The sequence below is a fragment of the Cryptotermes secundus genome, unplaced genomic scaffold, assembly GCF_002891405.2.
Source record: "Cryptotermes secundus unplaced genomic scaffold, Csec_1.0 scaffold2113, whole genome shotgun sequence".
Classification (NCBI taxonomy): domain Eukaryota; kingdom Metazoa; phylum Arthropoda; class Insecta; order Blattodea; family Kalotermitidae; genus Cryptotermes; species Cryptotermes secundus.
This window is the reverse complement of record NW_019722980.1, coordinates 30,039-43,554: the sequence shown is the minus strand read 5'-3', so window position 1 is coordinate 43,554 and position 13,516 is coordinate 30,039. Positions and strand designations below refer to the sequence as shown.

General features: G+C 35.7%; 1 protein-coding gene across 1 annotated transcript in view; it reads left to right on the top strand.

Moving 5' to 3' along the window:
* The window catches only part of LOC111861589 (transcription initiation factor TFIID subunit 4), a 48,281-nt gene extending 40,265 nt beyond the window's left edge, over positions 1-8,016 (top strand). The window contains exon 13 of the mRNA XM_023846272.2: positions 1,305-8,016. Coding sequence (XP_023702040.2) covers positions 1,305-1,418 — 114 coding nt within the window. The 3' untranslated portion in view covers positions 1,419-8,016. The remainder of the gene's footprint in view (positions 1-1,304) is intronic.
* The last annotated feature ends 5,500 nt before the right edge of the window (positions 8,017-13,516 follow it).

The following is a 13,516-nucleotide window of genomic DNA, read 5'->3' as shown; positions in this document are numbered from 1 at the left end:
TAGTTTCTTTTNACATGTTTCGGGCATACATGACCATCATCAGGCAGGAATACATATACTTATTGAAATACTGATACGGATCCTCATCCGTGCAACGCGTTGTATTGAATATTAACATAAAAACTTTGCCTCAGATTAGTGTATAGTTAAAATAGCAAATACATGATGGAGAATAAAAAATAAAGATAAAAGATAGAATAAAAGTGTACATATAAAATGTTGAAACATTATTAAAACATCTATTTAAAACCACCGCACAATGTAGAACACACCGTACACACTGAACGTGTATACACCCAGGCAAGAAACACACACCACATTGCAAGTTTTATATATAGGATACATGGCGTGGGAATTCCATACCAAATACCCACATACCATCAAAACTTGTACATCATTGAAACTTGTCTTTGGGCCTCACATACCGGTCTTATTACATAGAATTTCTGCAACAAGACGTACACAACATACACACACCCACTTCTACACTGTAGCGGGATATCCCCTTAAATAAAATATTTTACTTGGCATACAGATCCCTAACCCCACATATATCAGTATTATCAGCTTACGTCAGCGTGGGTACTACCAGTTTGGAATGTAGCATCTTGGGGTTTGGTCAGGTGTATAATGCATTGTGTTGCTTGTTAGGTGGTTTCCATAGGCAATGTTTTCTGCTCAGGGAGTAGATCTGAATGTCACCACAGCAAGCGTACAGTTTTGCATGCTCCTCAACACCGTTTACCTTTCCGTGCGGCTAAAGTTACGAGGCACTAACTACAGTTAGCATGTATTTTGATATTATTCTTGCACTACAACAAAAGATGTCTTCCCACAAGTGATGTAAAGACTAAAAGTGTTTGTTATGTCGTTGGGTTGGACTGGGCATGTTTCTATGACATGCAAGTAATTGAAGTGAAATTTCTGAAGATCTTAATTATGAACACAAATATTTTCTGTTTATTACTGACTGCTAAAAATGTCTCCTCGTTATCTATTTATAATTTATAACTGTAATAACAGGCAGAAACATGATCATGCAGATCCCTGGTGAAGCTGTAGGAAGTAACATATTTGCCCCTCAAGACTTTTTGTAAATGACATACGTCATGGTATTGGAATTTTGTTAAAATGCCCAAAAGGGGTTGAGGCAGATTCTTGGTGTCCCTTGTGCTGCACCTACAAGTCAGGCTTGTTATTAGTATGCAGTGAAGTAAATTTAAATCTGATGCCATGTTTCCGTTTGAGGAAGTGGAGAACCCAAGTACGTATGACTAAATATTTGATTCTGTTTTTCATACTAGCTTCCTATCCGGCCACGTCTGAAGAGAGTCAATCTTCGGGATCTTCTCTTCCTCTTGGAACAGGAAAAGGAAACATGTCGGACACCTTTACTGTACAAGGCTTTCCTCAAGTGATGATGGTTGTGCTTGGTTTTCCTATCCTTGTGGCAGGAGGTAAGGTCAGGTGATATCAAGAAACTCTCTTCCCTCCCATCTCATACACTGACAGAGTGGGTTCTGTTTTCGTGCAAATGACTCAATACTTGTACTAAATCATTGAACAGTGAAACGAACAAATATTATGTGCCGTGAATTAGTTGAGAATTAAGCGATACAGCCAACTACTCCCAGGTAAATGTGTCATGTTTTTCGATTGTGAATGAATTTTTTTATCAAGAAATTGTTATATTTTACACCAATATCAGAAACATGAAACTGTTCATATCTGTGGTTCCTGGCCCTCCTGTGATTTAATACATGTTGTGGATTGTGGGAATTTATAACACTCACTAGCATAAGGCTTTGTTGAATGGATGCTGGTACAAGTTGTAAGGCCTTTCTACTGAAACCTGCATAGCTCCATTTGTTAATATTTGAATAGAATAATGTTTTATGTTCCGCTGTTAAGTTTTCATTAAAAATCTTATTGAAGTGCAGGGTAAATGCAAGCAATCTTTACAACTTTAAAGCAAAATATGTACAGAAATGATGTTCATGTACAAGATTTGTGCTGCCTGTGACTGGAACTCTTTTTTTCTGAGTTTCACTCGGTCAAATCTTTTGGGTTTTTCCCCCCCCCAGAAATGGTACAAACCTTGTACATTTATTTTGTTTCCATATTTTCTTATTTCCATTAAAACTGTAAAAATAATCTGTTCACTCAGTACCTTCATTATTTGTGTATACTTCCTTGTATTTTATAAAGTGACACAATTTTGGATTAGGGATGAGAAATTGGTAATCATTCTCTTGCTATAGAAAATTTTGTTACATAATTAAATGTAATTTATTGACCTGCTTCCAATAGTACTAATTTCTATAACTGTAATGAAGGTTTAATTTCAAAACTTGAATGTAGGGACAGTGGGTCTAATGTAAGTACTATGTGGCACAGAACTCTGTCAAAAAAGAGTTCAGAAGTGCAGTACCAAAGATGCCAGGGAGAAATGACTGATTGAGGAAGTGCTGCTGTCAATGTAGATAATTATGTTTCTGTCTTTGCCTTTAATCATTACATTGTAAGTTGGTTGTACTTTATTTTCGACTTTTTGTTATACTTTTCGCATACCTAATTTAATTTAATGGGTCCTGTTTTAGAGATGGTAAGGAAATCCTTATACATCAAGAGTTAGTTTTGGAAAACTGTACTGTACTGCAGAAACCTGCCCAAGGGAGAATTCTGTTCACTGTTTCTTCACACTACATAATATGTAGAAAACATGTACTGTTAGTTTGAATCTCAGAGATGCCAAATTCCTTTAATCTTATTGAACTTATTATTGGATGAGTGTTGTTAAAATAGAGCATTTTTCTACACGTTTTTATACAATTTTTGTTTCTAGTCATATTGAATTGTGGAGTTTCTTACCTTATGTTCCAGCATCATTTATAGCTGGCTAAGTACCAAGTGGTTTGAAAAAGTTTTGTGTAGTTATAGTTAAATCTCAGTCATGCTTTTCGTGGAATTGAAAGGGAACTGTAGTATGGACTAAATATGAGGTATTCTTCACAAGTATATTTCTGCAGTATGGAACTGTTCATATAGAAGTTAGCTACCGACACTGCATTCAGTGTTTGAAGACGATTTTGCAGCTCTTTCAGAACAGATCTACTATAAAGACAGACAAGAGGAAAGTATGGGCAATATCATATGTCTACAATAAAAGCTGTACCATAGCTGTTTGTTCCTTTGGAAGGGTGTCCTAATATTTCTTGCCACTTACTATATATTTCAGGTTGCTTCAGAAAATCGTTTTCTTTCCATCCCAGATGACATGAGACCACAACCATAACCCATTTAATGCACTGATATGTCCACAGTTGTGGAATGTCGGTACTTCGATGGCTGTGAGTGGTCTTAATGGCAATATCCTAACAGCTTTTTTCTTAATGAAATGAGGTGTTTCATGATAACTGATATTATAATCTTTTTGTAAGTCATAATTTCATAATTGCATCTCTCATAATTTTTCTCCTGATCTCCCTTGCCTCTCCAGTCTGCCATTTTGCATTTTTGTCTTATGACATATGTGCCCTATTAGGATGCTAGAGCTATCATAGTTTCAACAGATTTCTAGCAGACACCATTTTGAAGGTTATTTCACACCCTAGCTTCATGGTAGTGCCACAGACAAAGCCTATATTCATTGAATATATTATCCTAACAAGCATTCCCCTTTGGGCTGGATAAGGGATATGTGTTGTGCTGCTTGATTAAATGCTGAAATTGTCAAATTGCTTCTTGATTCCCATGTTACATTGCTTATAAATGGAAGATTTCAGTGAGCATTGTAGTGCAGTTTGTTGACTACTGATTGTATTAGTTTGCTTATGCTGCATCTTATTGCTTGACTGTACAAGTGATTGTTGGTAAGGATTACAAATATTTGCATTGTTTCTTTATGGCACATATCATTGAGGTAATAACAGTAATAGATCCTGAAATCTTTTAGGTGTGTTTTAAGCAAAAAAGTACAAAGCCTTTATCAGTAGCATTCATTTTCATCTAAAGTACTTCAGGGTGAGGCTGGTATTGTGTTAATATAAAAGTACTGTGCAAAAAGGCGTAGGAAATCTGTATTTTGATCACCAAAAATTGGAGAAACATCATGCCAACACACAGATAAATCCATCATCAGTATGGTAATGTTAATATGTTGCAGAAACCCCAACATGGATGGGAAACATTTGGGGAAACACTATATGATAGAAATGGTCATAATAATATTGAATCTTTTAGCCTCAGTTTAAGATTTTATCATTTGTAACTTAATCATGTTGGAATGTACAAATATTCGAGCTTTTTAATCTTCCATTGTGTTATTCAGTCAAACGATTGCTTGAAAGGAAAGTAGTTTGTATTAGATTAAATTGGAATGTGGGACAGATTGAAGGCCTTATTTAAGTAACTGCTGATGAAAAGAATTGCATGAATTTGTGACCCAATCTGTACTGAAGAGTATTTGTTGTGATGCCCATAGGAGTGGATTTATTGTAGCTTCATAAATGTTGTACAGCTGGGAAAATTATTTAGTTCTATGGAACTTTGTGATACATGACAGTCATCCTGAACCTGTATGTTTGCACAGTTGATTCACTTGTTTGTACTTTTTTACAATATCCATAGTTCAGAGTGTTACACTATTTGCATATATTTGGGTATCAAAGATACTGTTAAAAGTGGTATGAAGCTGTATTTACACATGAATTATTGAAAAATTGGTTTCATTTGACACTGCTGTGCTCAGTATGCTGCTTTTCATGAACAATTTCAGAGCATAAATGATATGTTACCTGTGTGCAGTCCCGATTCTGCAATTAGATTGTGAGTGTACGAGTATACTGTTGTTGATAATGAATGTTGTCATTGAAGATACCTCATTAGTGAGGGAATATTGTAATTATTATTAAATCAGATCCTTGATCCTGTTTTAACTTCATTAACAGATGTATTCAAACTAACAGTAGTTGTTTCAACTTGAATTTAAATTACATCTAAAAATACTGGTTATACATGCAGTAACCAGTATATTATAGTCTTATTGTCATACTTCAGAATATATTCAATTTCAGGAACTTTTCCTTGCATGTGATGGAAACAAACTGCAACAAGATTTGAAAGATATAATCCCATTTGGAGTAAATGGATTTTTCTAAATGCATTATTTGCAATTTTGCATATGTCATTGGTCTTCTTATTCATCTGTAGCAACTACAAATGTATTGCTGCCAAAGTAGACATAATGCTGCATAGTTGGAAGTTATTTTCCCTTGTATTCTGTTTAATATGTATTATATACAATATTATTATTATTATTAATGAGGCTTATGTTCTTATCTTTTAACAAATTAACAATTTCTGACAAAAAAAGGTGTAGTTTAATTTGAACTCCGTGTAAAGGGAGGATTATATTCTGCCAGTACAAAATGTAATTAAATGAATGTTACTACTTGTGGTGTAGTCCTGTAGTGGCAAATTTATTGAAATCCATCAAGTATTTTTGATCAGATATGAATGCCTGTTACATGTTCGTTTTAGGCACTTAATGCAAAAGAATGCTTAGAAAGCCAGTAGAGGCATTGTTATGGTGCTTTACAATTTGTTCCTGTCATATGTATGAGGAGAAGTGTCACACATGGTCTGCATGCAGGTAAAATACTTAAAAATAGTTTAAATGGAAGACACCTGAGCTTAGTGATGAGACACAGTCGCTTACTTTGGGGAGGTTTGGGGTCAGTTTTAATTTAGGGGGTTTTGTGGCATATTGATTAAATCTGAATGTGTTTGATTGTGCTACCACATATTTTGTAAGCATTCTGAAGGAACTGCAACTGGAAATTGTTTACCTGTTATGGAACCTAAAAATTCATTCCCATGTTCCCAAGAACCTGCCTCTGTCCTATCCTGAATCAGATGAATGCAGCCAACACCCTCTCATCTTTCTTTGTAAGACACATTCTAATTTCTTTCTCCAGCCAGCATCTAGTTCTTGTATGCAGCCATCCTGTCAGGTTTTCCAACTAAAGTTTTGTAAGCATTCATCTACTGTGTATGCTGTTTATCTTGCCCTTTTCTTTTCTTCTCTATTTGCTAACCCCAGTCATATTTGAGGAAATGTACAAATTATGAAACTCCTCATTATGCAGTTTCTCCATCCTGTTACGTTCTCTTTGTACCTGATATTAGTGAACAACTCTATCCTCAGTAGCTGCTGATGTGATCCTATTATGTATAAATTAGGCCATATATAAGTGACAGCATTACTATTTCCAAGAAAAATATGTAATCATCTTGAACAGTGTAACACTGTAATATGTGTCCATTGTATGTATGTATATGGTATTCAAGAATGAACTCATTCTCATGTGAAGATGACTGCAGTGAACTTTTGGAAAATTCTGTGTTAATTATGCCTTGTTTTTTCTCTGGGACTGTGTGCTACTTTTCACTCACTTGTCTTTTACAACATTTGTTATTATTGTCATATTTCATCACTGTCAGTGTTGAAATTGTCTTGTACGTTTCCATGCTAGTGTAATGCATCCCTTTGAAACCAACGTGTTTTACCATCACAGCAGGTTTGCACTACCAAGCTGAAAACCAGTAGCCCAGACCACAGATAAATAATTCATTTGTTACATCCAGCAGAAACATTAAGTAGGATTTCAGTGCTATGTGCTGTCACATTATGATTTTGCTTTGTTACTGAGGTGATGACAGGGGTCAGTAAACTGCCACTGCGTCTGATAGTTATAGTAATACACAAAAGTAAATTGTATAGTCCATTGAATAACATGACTTACAGTTCGGTCTGCTGGCCTACCTGAAAGTTTGCCTGTTGCTGTCCGTGTTTTTGTACCTGCAGCTAGGTTGCATTCAGAATGAGATCTGACCTACACCTGGGAGTAGGGATAAATTCTAAATAAGAATGGATAACTAGATTTATTGTGTTCAGATGCAGTGTAGATGCAAGAGTGTACTGTACTAAATGTGCGATTGTGTGGGTGGTGGATAACCCAAGTGCAATTGTGTCTGCATTATGATGTGAGTGCCTGTGTCGCTACTGTCACCAGATTGCCGATGGAAAGAAACTAAAAACAATCTCCACGCTATGGACATACAGCATTATGATAGCTCATCATGGAGACTGGTGACAAGAGAACAGGAAGTGCAAACTTGATTTTCTTATTGCAGAATACTGTTAACTCAAATGAAGATATTTGTAATAGACGTAGAGTAGTATTGTCTTAGCACATTGACTTGTAGTGCATTTCTTGGTGGAATCCAATGCAATTCCATTCGAAAATCATTTCTATGACAAATTTTACACTTTGACTTTAATCATTACTATATTGTATAAAATGGTTGCCTGTGTACATAGAAGTGTGTAAATATGATCTTGTATCCAGTAGTTGATTAATGGTAGATGAATTGTTATTTTGTATATTTCAGTGGGGGCCATGTTTTAATAATAGTGATGATAGCTCTTGTATATGTGGCTTCTTTGTAACAACTTCACGTGAGTTGTATAAACCGTAACCAGTACAACTTTGTCAAATGTTTGCATTGCTGCTTCAGGCAACGTAATTATATTTTTATTCAAGATAATGCTGTTTGTTTATTGCAGTTCAACATTGATGTCACTTGTTGAACATTGATGCTTCCTTTGTAGAAAGTTACCGTTAGGATAATGTTTATGTTGTTTTGATATGCCGTAATTTATTTTTATTTCTTGAGTTGAATTTATGTTGTTATAATCTTATGTAAATGGAACAAAGGTGCAAAGCATGTATAAAGTGAGATGACCTGCAAGTATTTCAGCGTACCTCAGTGGCCAAGATCTCAGCAGTTAATATCCCACCCTTCTTTGTGAAGTAAATATTACCAGCTTTCCATAAATATATAAATATGAATGTGTGTTGAATGAGTGCATGAGTGAGCTATGCTTGAAATTCTTTTTTACTTACATTGAACATATTTCAGGATATTAAAATTATGAAGTATTTCACTTTTCCCATTTTCTCTTTACTTATGTTTGTTTGTTCGTTTGTTGTTGCATCTCTTTCAGTATGCTGCTAGATTTTTGGTCCTTATGTTTTCTGAAGTGCTGAGCTACAGGGTATGGTCATTGATGGTTCTCAGTGGCTGTTTCTTCTGGATTTGTGAGAGTGGTGATGGAAATGTTATGCATTCTGGGTACAGCCATATATTCATCGTGGAACAGTAATCTGTATCAAGTTGAGTGTTGTAGAAAGTTTTTCAGAAGTAAGTTATTTAGATGCACTTCCAAAAGAGTAAGCACAGTTCCACCTTGCAACATTAATTTATGTTTGATGCAGAAGTTTTGAAGAACATGTTATGTAATAGCATTTAGCATTTCTGATAGTGCACCAAATATTGCACAAAGACCCCAACTTTCATCCATACAAAATTCAGTTTATTGATCATATTGCCAGAAACTGTTTTGACATTCTGAAGCATTATTGCATGACAGAGTGGAACATCCGTTTCCAGAGTGTTGTGTTCCATTTTTTATGGTATGAACTGTTAGCTGTTCAGTAACAAATTTGTTGCTCTTCACAGAACTAGTCTCTCTCATTATTTGGACCCAAATGAAACTAATGTTGCAAAATTGAATTGCACCCCATCCTTAGAAATGCCATTTGAATAACTGATGTTTGGCAGACAGTTTTCACAACAAGCATGCAGGTCATCAGAGTTCACTGCTCCATGCTGTCAAATGGCATGAGATGTTCTACTCAGCATGCATACTGGTTTCACCACCAGTTGAATCAGTCCCTGTAAAACAGCTAATGAAAACCACTGATGAACTTGACTGCATCCAGTATTACACGAAACCATAATTTGGTTCGTTCCTAAAAATCACAATCATCGTGCTGTTCAACATGTGATAACTTTATATTACATGTATTTGTAGGCACTCAAAACTTGTTTAATTGTTGCAGATTTTAAACATTATAGTTGGACAGTGATATGAGAATTACTGTCTGTATTGTAGAAGTCCATCTTTTTACCTCTTTTTATGGCTGTACAGCCCTTTGTTGTACCTTGGCTGCTTTTCAGTTTCTTAATCCTATACCCAGTCGGTAGGGCTCCTTGGACAAGGGATGAACCTGTCACAAGGCCACTACCTATACACACAGCAACACAAACAGAATAAATGCATACAGACATCCATGCCTTGAGTGTGATTCAAACACATGATCCCAGAGTTCAGAATAGCGAAGGCAGTTCATGCCTTAGATGATGCAGCCAGTGTGATCAGCCATTTTTTACATGCCTCAGTTATTTATACAGAATAACGTGTTATGGAAGATTTGTAAGCACACTAGAGCGTGAGAGTTGGCCACATACCACTGTGATAGCATAAGGTATCTTTATGCTTTTCATAGTAATGACATGGATTACCATCCTTTCTTGTGTCATGTACTGGAGAGAATTACAGGAATGGATTTCAACATCTTCCAGAATAAGCAGCCCATATCTGTGTTGTGTTTGCTTTTTAACCTTTACAAACCTCTATATAACCCCATTACATTGTGTTATATTTCACAAAAATAACATTTTAACTTTGAAAACGATATTATACGAGGGTGCAAATGGAATGAGGCCGTAAGTAACAGTAAATATAACAATTTATCCATATGTAACAGAAATTGTAACAATTTGTAATTCTTGATACCTTTGCTACTAAGTAAGTAATGTTCTGTTGTTGACTTCATTACCTTGGAAGTGTGCTCAGCGAAGCACATAGATGGATCTGGATATATCACGAGTGAAATACGTTAATAAATGCGAGGTTCTGAAAAATACAACCCATTTTGGTCCCTCTCTTATGGTTTAGGAGTTACAACCATTTGTTTGTAACAAATACAGCTAATTCAGTGCAATACTATAGGCAAGCTGCCAGCATAAAATGTCACGCACTGATAAGATGTCTGCTGCTAATAATCATGCTGCTTATGTGAGAGTACAGGAAAAGGATGCCATCAGAAGATAATTGTAGTAATGTACCCAAACGAAGGAAGTTAAATGCAGAATGACAGTGTGAATATAGAGAACACACAAAAAATTATCTGCTTAATTGTAACACTATAGATTACTATAACTATATCACAAAATAAAGTCTTCAATGTTTGCTTGCTAGTAGTTGCTCGGTAACCAGTCTTACCTGGTTAACACTTCACAGCTGAATATTCAACTGCGTCTGAATTCTGTTACGAATGAATGAATTGAATTGAATTCACAAATTAACCCTCTTATAAGTTCGGGAGGACTGAATAGAAGGTATTAGTCTCCTGTATCCATTGTAGTGGAAACGCCTGGTGATCCCAAGAGTCCTCATATCCACGGAAATCTTTGATGAATGTTTGTTGACATGAGAATGAGTTTTAGCAAGCTGTTGCCTAGAAAACAGATTTCTGCTTATATTTTGCTATTCCAACTTTCAGGCAATTGCCTAGCAAACTATAGTTGGGGCACTTGATACAGACCCCCATGTACAAACGTTACAACATTATCCAACATTTTTAAATGTGCCCAAAGGTATTTATGAATTATGTGAAATCAACCAACGTTTTCATTGATAACCCTGGGAACCAAGGTTCTCCAATCATTTTTTTTTCTTTCTGTTATTTGTGAAGTTGTAAGTTCAAACTTAGACCTGGAAACTGCAGCTACCTTGATGGATTTTCTAGTGGTTTCTTCAGTCCCTCCAGACAGGTGCTGAAATATTGCCTAATGTGGGCTGGTTTCTTCTGCTCCTTTACAGATTCATCATGCATAATTATCCATTCATGTGGTGCCCTATATCCTCACAGCTGGCTGAGAACTATTAAAGAACCAATATTCAAACACAAGTATATTGAGAATATTGTACTTGGGACCGTTCTCTTTTTGTTTCACTGCATTTTTTATCCTTTAAATAAAGTTTGTGTTCATTTAGTATGGTTTTTAATTTGCTATATACAGGATAGCACCTCCAATCATGTCAGTATTCTGGGAGGTCATAGTATTGGTCATAGCAAAAAAAAAATATGTACGTGTCTTATTTCGAGCAGGTTTCGAGATAAGAGCTATGGATGTTATTACCCACATAAAGGAACATCAGTATGCACTCAGACAAGGAACATGCCATGTCCTCATGTGAGTTGCAAAGGGCTTTGATGTTGACAGAATTTTCAAAAATGTATTATATATACTAGGTAAGCCGTACCAACTTTGTTACTTGAACAGTAAATACAGGTATCTGTTTACTATACTATACTATACTATACAGTGAGATAGCTCTATCTCAAACTGTTCAGAATAGGGCACATGTACATAAACACATATTTTATTAGAATGACCAATCCTATGACCTCTCAAAATATATATATATATATGGCTTCAGAGCAATGCTGACAATGACTTGTGTTGGAAAATTCAGGTGGTGGTGGTAGTAAATAATTTATGCTTTAAAATAATAATAAAACAGTAATACATTGCAAGTTGTGATGCAAATAATGTAAGGAACCAAAAATATACCAAATTTTTTGTTGCATATAGTATAAAATATTTAACTTCTGTAAATGCAATAGAGGATAATATATTATTTTTTATGTAGTTTCAGTAGGTAAAAATATCTTCAGAATTCTTGAGAATAACAAAAGCTTGATGCTAACATAATAAAGGGACCAGAGAAACTCACCAGTGCATTCTGTGGCAGCATTCTCGGTATTTTAAATTGGATCACTGTAAACTAGGGACCCCTCTCGTATTCTTTCTCTTGTCTTTCAGGCCCATTCAATTGTAACATTGATACAGTTATCCTAACAGCATTGAGAGAAGAGTGTTAGTAAAGACATTTCTTCTGATATATTGTTTGCTGTTCACTTATTACTGTAAATATGTTAGATGAGTTTTCCTTCATTTGTGGTTTCCATCAGTGTAACAAACTGTGTTTCATGATACAGATGGCATCTTCTCATCTGTACTAAGGCTTTCTCATGATTTTTCTTTCCATAGATCTTCCCATCAAAATTTTATCTTATATGTGTGGAGCATTTCAATTCCAATTAGCTGTTTAAATTTAAATGTATGAAAATTCTCTCACTCATGGAGCTGAGTCCTTCCTGAGAGGCTGCCAATTGTGCAGCTACTCAAAAGCTTCCCTGTGTTTTATGGAACCCAAAGGTTCATTACTGTATTCACAAGAGCCATATCCTAAGCCAGATCAATGCAATCCATACCATCTTATCCTCTCTACCTAAGATCAATTTTAATATTGTCCACCCACCTGCGCTTTGGTCTTCCCAGTGGTCTCTTTCCTTCTAGTCTTCCCACCAATATCCTATATGTATTCCGTTTCTCCCCCATTCGTGCTACATGCACTGCCAACCTCATACTCCTTGACCGAATTGTTCTAATTACACTGGGAGAAGAGTATAAGTTGTGAAGCTCCTCATTATGCAGTTTTCTTGAGCCTCCTCTCACTTCATCTCTCTTTGGTTCAAATATTCTCCTGAACACCTTGTCCTCAAACACCTTCAGTGTATGTTCCTCCCCTAATGTCAAGAGATGAAGTTTCACACCTGTACAGAACCACAGGCAAAATTATAGTTTACTATATTGTAATTTTTATATTTTTGGACAGCAGACAAGACAAAATGTTCTGGACTTAATGGTAGCAAGCATTGCTGAGTTCAATCTCCTCTTAATTTCTCCTGAATCAGGTTTTGATTTGTTATCATCATTCCCAAATATCTGAACTGTGACACATTTTCACAACATCTGTTTCCTATTTTTAGGTCATGATTTTGCCCTGCATTTCGGTGATGCGACAGCAACATGTATTTAGTTTTCTCTGTTTACTTCTAGACGAACTTCCTTGCTAGCATCGAAGTTTGTGTGTGTTTTTATGGTATCTGTATTATCACCCAGTAGAGTCACATCATCGGCATAGACCAACAGCTTGTGTGTCCCATTTAATTTCAGTTCCACCTGGTTTTCCTGGACCTTCCTAGTGGCTTATTCTAAAGAAAAGTTGAACAGAAGTGGCAATAAACCATCACATTTTAATCAGCCTAACTAGTTTCATGAGTACCCCAAACTCAAACAGAATATTGTACAATACTTCCCTTGTGACTGAATCATAGGCTTTCTTGAAGTCTACGAATAACTGAGGTACTGTCTCAGTGTACTCCCATTTTTTCTGCAGTAATTGACAAATTCAAGAGATTGGATCAGTAGCTGATCTGATAGGTCAAAACCCACACTAATCATCCCCAGTAATTTCATTTATGTATGGACTTCACCTTGAGAGAAGAATATTGAACAAAATTTTGTATGAAGTTGATAGCAATGATATACCCCAATAATTACTACAGTCAGTTTTACCACCATTCTTATGAACTGGTACAGTAATAGACTCTTTCCACTGATCAAGCAATTTTTCCTTATGCCAAATAGAAGTAATTAGCTTACGAATCTTAGAACATAATACTTCACTTCC